Source organism: Nicotiana tabacum, chromosome 1, assembly GCF_000715075.1.
Source record: "Nicotiana tabacum cultivar K326 chromosome 1, ASM71507v2, whole genome shotgun sequence".
In the NCBI taxonomy this organism is placed as follows: Eukaryota; Viridiplantae; Streptophyta; class Magnoliopsida; order Solanales; family Solanaceae; genus Nicotiana; species Nicotiana tabacum.
The window spans coordinates 8,962,872-8,971,714 of record NC_134080.1 but is presented as its reverse complement, the minus strand read 5'-3'; the positions used below and the strand labels follow the sequence as shown (position 1 = coordinate 8,971,714).

The window sequence follows — 8,843 nt, the reverse complement described above, 5'->3', positions numbered from 1 at the left end:
AAACTAATGAATTTTGCCTTATGAAATCAATACTCTAGCCGCCAAGTTAATTAGGTAAATATTTGACAAGTCACCCTATAAGATAAAGCCGCCCAACCAAAATTTCTCCTAATATACAAAGCGTGTGAAGTGCTAAGAAAGAAAAAGATTTATCATTATATGAAGTGAAGCAAATCATTTCTTAGATTCTGTTGAATTGTATTGACTTTTTTTTCGATTTAAAGCAAACAATAACCTTATAAAAGTGAACAACTATTTCTCTATTCATTTCACATCTAACTTAATTTACATGTAAATCAGTATCATTCTTTTAAATATTAACATTGAACATGGAGTACCTTTTGTGTCAAATAAAATAAGTTTCTAAAAGTGAAGGAAAAGAGAAAATGACTAGAAATAACGATTCAACATAGTCAAAAGTTTTACACAAATAACTTGGTTAACTGAACAACATTAGTTTAGTTTTCCAACAAAATAGAATAACCTTCATCTATAATTGAAATAAAAAGGACAATAACATGAGAACAATAATAACTATGCTTCAATCCCAAACAAATTGAGATCGATAATAATAATATATGACTCAATCCCAAACAAATTGAGATCGGTTATATGAATGCTTACTTCTAAAATAACATGAAATGGATAGAAAATGCAACAATTAAGACAACGACTATCAAAAAAGCAACATGAAAAAACAATGATTGAACAACATAACTATTACATTATCTCAATTGAGATCCTCAGGATTTCCATCATCTCCAGCATTGTTGTCATTGCCTTCCTCTGGTGCAGGCTCTGTGCAAAACTCATCTGTACCAAACTCATTTTGGTTAGCAGCCATATTCTCAACAAACCACGGATCATTAATCAAATCATCCATTAAACTTGTTGCTGGGGCGACATCCTGCAAATCAATAGTTTGATTAGCAAAATTTTCGCTCACGAGCTTAAAATCAGAGGTAAGCAACCCCCACTTCCAACTAAGAGGTTGTGAGTTCGAGTCTCCCCAAGAGCAAGGTGGGAAGTTCTTGGAGGGAAGGACGTCGGGGGTCTATTTGGAAACAGCCTTTCTATCCCAGGGTAGGGGTAAGGTTTGCGTACACACTACCCTCTCGGACCCCACTAAGTGGGATTATACTGGATTGTTGTTGTTGTTGAGCTTGAAATCAGAGGGACGATATGGAGATTCAGATGGTTGAATGACTTGTTTCTTTCTTTCATTAAGTTTAGCCATCTTAGCAGAAGACAACTTTAATAGACCTTTAAGTTGTCTAGCATCAAGTTCATTAATATTTTTTTCCTCCACAAGTTGATTGAAGAGGATATCCATTTCCTTCCCTTCATTCATTTTCTCAACTTTGCTAATTTTTTCTTCTTGCTCATTAACTTTTTCTAAAAGATATGTTTCATGTTTATCTAACCTCTTATGCCTCTCAGCCTCAGAAAAACTAAATACCTCATTAATATTTCCTTAGCATGACCTATAGATGGATAAGCAATGGGTTGGATTTCCCCTTCACTAAAAATAATTATAGCAACTTCTACATCACAAAAAATAGAAAACTCTTCTGCTTTCTTAAACAAACTTGTTGCTCTTTTTTTTAGGATGAAGTTTCTCACACTTTCACTACAGATTCTAGTATGCCTAAGCTTCTTTCTAGCCATATTTGACACCCAAACCTAAAACAACCCTTACTTTTGGAGTAAAATATATGATTGAGTACCAACTTATGAAGGTGTGTGGCTTTTATAGATGGCTAACAAGAATTGTTAATGTAGTCAAATTAGGAAATTTCATGTTGATTGAGCTAATTTGAAAATTAAAAGTAAACTATTAAATGTGATATGATTTTAAAGAATTTGCTTTACTTTAATTTCGTAAAATTTTAAATAAACTGATTAAAAGTAATCTGATTTTAAGGAAATTGCTTTACTTTAAATTGGTAAAATCTAAAATGAGCTGATTAAAAGTAACTGATTTTAAAGAAATTGTTTACTTTCTTAAAAATTTGTAAATCACTGAAATTCAAATTGAAATTTGAAAAATCATACTCCTTGTATATGTTATTGGAGTTATAGGAAGATCATATGATTAACTTGTGAAACATGTGCATTTGGTAGAAAATGTATTCCATGGAAAGTAAGTCCTATGAAAAATGTTACTTATATCCTTAGAAAATATATTTGGAACATGTTTCAGAATTTGTCTTTTTTAAAAAAGTTCTCGATATATAGTAATCGCACAAGATGTAGGAAAAGCTATGAGAATTGCATATTAATCATAGTATTTTTTAATTAAGGTTAACGACATAGCGTTTAGAGATGCCATTATCGCCTATTTGATTAAAAATATTTTCCCCATTTCACAATTTAAGTTGACCGAATACCAAAAAATAATATGGTTCGCATGAAAAATATTTTCCATTATGCCAAACGCATATACCTCTAGTATATTATGAGTAATATCTAGCTGGTGCACCAAATTTGCCGATACTTTCAAGTGATATTTCAAATATTATGGTGGCGAGAACAGAAAACAATTAAATTTATTTTGTTTTCTTTTCTCGAATCAATTTATTAATTATTTTCTTAATTAAGCATTTAAAGTAATCATCTAAGGCTAATATGATCAATTTGGTAATCACATTACCATTTTAGACTCCTAAAGCAATATCTAGGCAAATAGGGTAATATTTTCATTTTTTACCATTCATAATCATATAACTATGACTTTTCTATATCTGATAGAGGAACTTACAGATCATTTTGGTTGTCAGTCTAGAAGACTATGAGTAATCAGGTTGAGCTTAGCCCAACTCTCCTTCCTTAAAAGATGGTCAACAAGTGGACTGTTCAGATCCTTGAAGACATGTTGAGTATTTGTACCTTTGACTTTGAGGTTATTGGGATAAATAATCGTCTCTAGAAGAATTTGCATATAGTAATAACTACTTTCTCCGTTTTAATTTATGTGACATAGTTTGAATTAGCACGGAGTTAAAGAAAAAATATTTAAAATTCATAATTTTAAATATGTCATAGCATTTGTGTGACTGTAAAAATTTTGAAACTTAAAGATGATATAACATTTGTATAGTTATAATAACTTCTCACTAAAGGTAAAACTAGAAGCGTAAATATCATTATTTTTAAATTTAAAAGTGTGTCATTCTTTTTGGAACAAACTAAAATATCCGATGAGTCAATTTTCAATGTGATGCATTCATGAAATGGGACGAAGATATGCCCAAACATTAGTCTAGTCCTATTAAAGATGGGCGCGAATCAAGCAACTCTTATAGATAGATGTAATGACCCGGCCGGTTATTTTGAGAGTTGTAGCCTCGTACCCCCAATTACTGCTCATTTTGTGACATACAGTTGTTATGTGACTTGTCGGGGGTAGTTGTTTCAGATCCGGAGAGATTTCGGAATGAATTGAGACACTTAGTCTCAAGGTTGAAACCTTAAGTTCAAATGGCTGACCAGATGTTGACTTATGAGTGAACGACTCCGGAATGGAGTTTCGATAGTTTTGTTAGCTCAGTTGGATGATTTTGGACTTAGGAGTGTGTCCGGATTGTGATTTGGAGGTCCGTAGTAAAATTAGGCTTGAAATAGCAAAAGTTTGAAAATTGAAAGTTTGACCGAGAGTGGACTTTGTGGCTACCTGGCTCGGATTGGGGTTTCGGGAGTTGGAGTAGGTCCTTAGTATCATTTATGACCTGTATGCAAAATTTGGGGTCAATCAGACGTGATTTGATTGGTTTCGGTATCGAATGTAGAAATTGAAAGTTCAAAGTTCATTAGGCTTGAATCTATGCGCAATCCGTGATTTTAGCATTGTTTGATGTGATTTGAGGGCTCGACTAAGTTCGTATGATATTTTGGGGCTTGATGGTATGTTTGGTTGAGGTCACGGGGGCCTCAGGTGAGTTTCGGATGGTTAATGGATCGATTTTGGACTTGGTGTTATGGCTGAAGATTTTCTTGTGTCTGTATCTTCTTTCCTTATATGCGATCGTGTGGACAGGTCCACGATCGCATAGGCTTGTTTGGGGCAGTGGTGATTTTTCCCTATGGGTTCGCAGCGTGGGCATTTCCGCATTTGCGAAGAGGTGAGGAGGCAACTGGTTCTCATGCATTTGCTCTTCACGGTCGCGTAAATGCTTCGCGTTCGCGTGAGGATTTATGTGATCGTGATCGCGTGGATATTTCTGCGATCGCGATTAAGGATCACTAGGCAGAACTTGAATATTTCAAAAATGAGGGTTTGAGTTCATAACACAAAATTAATTTTGGGAGCTCTGTGAGAGGCGATTCTTGGAGAGATTTTCATACGGATGATTGGGGTAAGTGATTCTTACCTAGTTTTTGTTAATTTCCATGTTTATGCCTTTGATTTCATCATTAAATTAGTGATTTGGGGTGGAAAATGGGGGGGAGGGGGGATGGAGGAAAGTCCTTAGGCCAAATTTTGAGGTTTTGATCTAGATTTTTGTATCGAAATTGTGTAATTATGGTATGGTTGGACTCGTGATTGAATGGGTGTTCGAATTTTGTGACTTTTACCCGATTCTGAGACGTGGACCGTGGGCCAACCTTTGAGTCGACTTTTTTACTTTTAATTAAGAGCTTAGTATTTTCTTATAGAATTGATTCCTTTAGCTCGTGTTGATTGTATTGAACTGTTTGTGACTAGATTCAAGGCATTTGGAAGCCGTTTCACGAGGCAAGGGCGTGTTGGAGTAGAGATTTGCGTGGTTTGAGGTAAGTAACACTTCTAAACTTGGCCCTGAGGGTACGAAATCCCGGATTATATATTGTATGATTGGTGTTGAGGTGATGCACATGCTAAGTGATGGGCGTGTGGGCGTGCACCATAAGAACTAGGACTTGGTCTATTCCATGGAACTGTATAGCTGATTTATCTTGTTGTTGCCCATGTTTTCTTCATGTGATAAAGTAATTGAGCTGCCGTTTAGGCTATATGATGGTACTGTTGGGACCCATAGTGGTCGTTCTTTGTTGTTACTTATTGATTAAATTGAAATTTCAAACTCAGTCATATTTATTCATTGCATATCATATCTCCGTCTCTGTTGCAATTTATTGATACATCATATCATCAATTTGGGCTAGTTTCATGACATTGTGAGCCCGAAAGACTAGAGAGATTGATGACTGAGTGAGGCCGAGGGATTGATTGTGAGTGATATTTATGGGATGGGGTTGCACGCTGCAGCTTATTTTATTGATTTATGCCTGGATCTGGATTATTAGAGCGCTTGGACTGAAGGAGCCCCTCTAGAGTCTGTATATACGCCCAGTGAGCGTAGTTGATTTATATTTGTATGCGGCGAAATCAGAAGGTCTAACTTCTTGCTATCGAGTCACTTCAGAAGAACACCTCGAGACCCCGAGGACGTGAAGCTATGACTGAGTTCCCTCCCTCCGAGCTCGTCGAGGTCCAACTTAAAGAGAACGTAGATCGAGGCTAGAGTAAAATGAGGAGTTCCCAAGGCACACGGCTAAGTATGAGAAAACCGGCCTATCCAGAGCCTGTATCAAGGCATCGCGTCTAGCCATCCCATCTCCATGCTTTTACAATTAGTGTATTTTGTACTATGGCAGGATTCCCCTCCTATATAAAGGGGGTCCTCACCACTTTGTAGGGTGCTGCTGTTGCTCCATCTATTCTACATAAGATCAATAACAACTCTCTTTCTCTCTCTTTTCTCTCTAACTTACTCGCTCGAGACTACCTCTTTCATTTATTGCTTTCATACTTGTTCTTCATTTATTGCTTGATATTGGCCATAAAGAGCCTCCTTTAATTATATCCTAATTGTTAGCCCTTTCTTGATTATCCCCGATAGCTCGAGTCCGAGCCTAGGCATCGACCCGAGGCCTCTCATCGGTCAGTCCGAGGCCCGGACAGCAAGCCCCTCGATTTGATCATAACCCTGTTTTAGTTCGTATTTATCTAGCATCAAATAACCTAACAACTAGCATAAAAATAGATCACATATTTTTAGAGTCCCATCAATAAATTTAATTGTCATTACCATTTTTACGATAAATAGTTTGGCGCCCACCATGTGGCTAAAAATAATACTCCCTCCGTTTCATATTAAATGAGGTACTTTCCTTTTTAGTCTGTTCCAAAACAAATAACACATTTCTAAATTTGGAAATAATTCAACTTTAAACTCTTTCATTTGACCCATTTACCCTTAATGAGAAGCTTTTATAGCCACACAAATGTCATGGCCCCACAAACTTTTTACCCCTTAAGTTTTTAAGATCACAAGTTTCAAAAGTCTTCTTCTTTTTTCTTAAACTCCGTGCCGAATCAAACTGTCTCATTTAATATGAAACGGAGGGAGTAGTGATTATTTTCTTGCTGGTTTCATCACACAACACAAGTTATCTTTCACACTTCTTCTTTTCCAAGATCTTCGATTTCAGGTCGGAATGTCTAGCTCAGTGAACAAAGTCGAGAACAACAACCTTGAAGACCACGGAGAAAACGATGTGGCTATTCCAATTATTGGCACACCACCACAGAACCCCGACAACACACCCGGACTGATTCTAACAGACGCGAGTTCGCAAGACGCACAGCAGGTCGACGAAACCTCACGCACCGACATGAGCATACAATATGGCAACCAACAGGAAGCCCAAAGAACCCCATCTCGGGAAGAAAGGGAAGCTAGCCTTCATGTTATTTTCGAAATGTTACAGGCACAACAGCTGACTATCGATCAGCTACAAAGCCACCCAAAGACTCCCAGCACGTTAGCACTGAGGACAGCTCTCCCAACCGAATACGTACTTGAGAGATCGAGCAATAACGGATCGATAGCCGACCCTGCCATCGTAAAAATGCTCGAGGGTCTCACTAAAAGGATCGAATTGGGTGAGAAAAATGATAGCAGCCAACGACAAGAAGGTCGAGACCTACAACTCCAAGTTCGACCAGATCCCGGGCACCCCCGATCCTCAAGGGTGTGGATTCGAAGAAGTTCATACAAAGGTCGTTCCCCGAAGAAGCGGCCCCGAAACCCATTCCAAAGAAGTTCAGAATGCCGAAACTCCCTAAGTACAACGGGACCACAGAACCCAATGAACACGTTACTGCCTACACCTATGCGGCAAAGGGCAACGATAGAAAGAATGACGAGATAGAGTCCGTATTGCTGAAGAAGTTTGGGGAAATGATCTCGAAGGGGGCCATGATGTGGCATCATAACCTAGCTCCCAACCCCATAGATTCATTTGCCATACTGGCAGATTCCTTCATAAAGGCACACGCTGGTGCCATCGAAGTAGCAACAAGAAAGTCCGACGTATTCAAGATTAAGCAAAGGGAGAATGAAATGCTGCGAGAATTCGTATCTCATTTCCAGACGAACTACCCCTAGTCTCAGACGACTGGGCGGTGCAGGCCTTCACTCAAGGCCTGAATGAACGAAGCTCGGTGGGTTCAACACAGTTGAAACAGAACTTGATCGAGTATCCAGCTATGACCTGGCTGGACACCCACAATCGGTACCAATCGCAAATCAGGGTCGAGGATGACCAGCTGGGAGCCCCCTCTAGCTCAGTATACCCGAGCAGGCTCCTGGCAAAGAAATCGAAACCAAATAAAGAAAGCTACCAACCGTACACCGAAGATAGGAGGAATGCCCCGAGACGCAACCTACCTCGCAACGGTCAGAAAATGGATCGAGGACAATATCCTCGATGACTCATCAATAGATCTAGGTTCGACGGAGACACGAGGCCAACGGGGGCACCTCACCTACCAGAATATAACTTCAACATCACTGTATCGGACATCGTGTTTACGATCAGCAAAACTAGGGACACCAAATGGCCTAGGCCTGTCTAATCGGATCCTTCCCGGAGGAATCACAACTTGGTATGTGAACTTCATAATACGCACATCCATAGGACCAAAGATTGCCACTAACTCCGCAAGGAAATAGCCAAGCTACTCAATAAAAGTCACTGCCGAGGATTTTTGAGCAATCAAGCTCAAGTTCAGTTCCGAGAAAGAAAGGCGGCCAAGAAGAACGAATCAAATGGGGGTGACATATTACCATGATATTGGAGGAGCGCAGACACTCTCTAGGAACTTGTGAAGAGGAGGACAAAAATATCCATCACCAGAGAAAAATGGACCCGGGGATACGTACCCGAAGATGCCCTCACATTCGGCAAGGAAGGCTCTGAAACCTCGCCCCAACCTTATAACAACGCACTAGTAAGCTTCTTCCTCATCCGTTCATTTCAAATAAAACATGTGCTCGTGAATTTAGGTGGCTCGACCAACATCATCAGGTCGAGGGTGATAGGGCAGCTCAGACTACCAGGCCAAATCATGCCCGCCTCTGAAATCCTTGGCGGATTCAATATGGCAATCGAAACAACGAGATGAGAGACCATTCTCTCATTCAGCATGGCCAGCGCAGACCGGAATGCCAAGTTCCATGTCGACAAAGGAGACACGAGGTATAAATGCCTTATTTGGACGGTTGCGGACGCATCACATGAAGGGGGTACCGTCCCCTCTTCGCCAAATGATGAAATCCCCTGCAAAGGATGGAATTAAAACCGTAAATGGGGAGCAACACGCGGCAAGGGAAGTGTTCGCGTTACGTAACGAAGCGCTAGAACCAATATCTCCACTCTCGAAAGAGTCAAAGGGTAATCAAACTATGTCTTCGTCTAAGCGAAGCCCAATTAAACACAGTGAAAGACCGTACAGAGTCCTTGCTCCAAATAATAGGGACATATCAGGTCTCGGAACATCACTTGCACGCCCCGCA

General features: G+C 39.4%; 1 protein-coding gene across 1 annotated transcript; it reads right to left on the bottom strand.

Moving 5' to 3' along the window:
• Positions 1 to 730: 730 nt before the first annotated feature.
• On the bottom strand, positions 731 to 1,351 carry LOC107808633 (uncharacterized). Its single transcript, XM_016633158.2, has 2 exons — positions 1,142 to 1,351; positions 731 to 907 (listed from the first exon to the last, which is right to left on the bottom strand). Exons 1-2 carry the CDS (start codon positions 1,349 to 1,351, stop codon positions 731 to 733), a joined length of 387 nt encoding a protein of 128 aa, XP_016488644.2.
• Between the last annotated feature and the right edge of the window lie 7,492 nt (positions 1,352 to 8,843).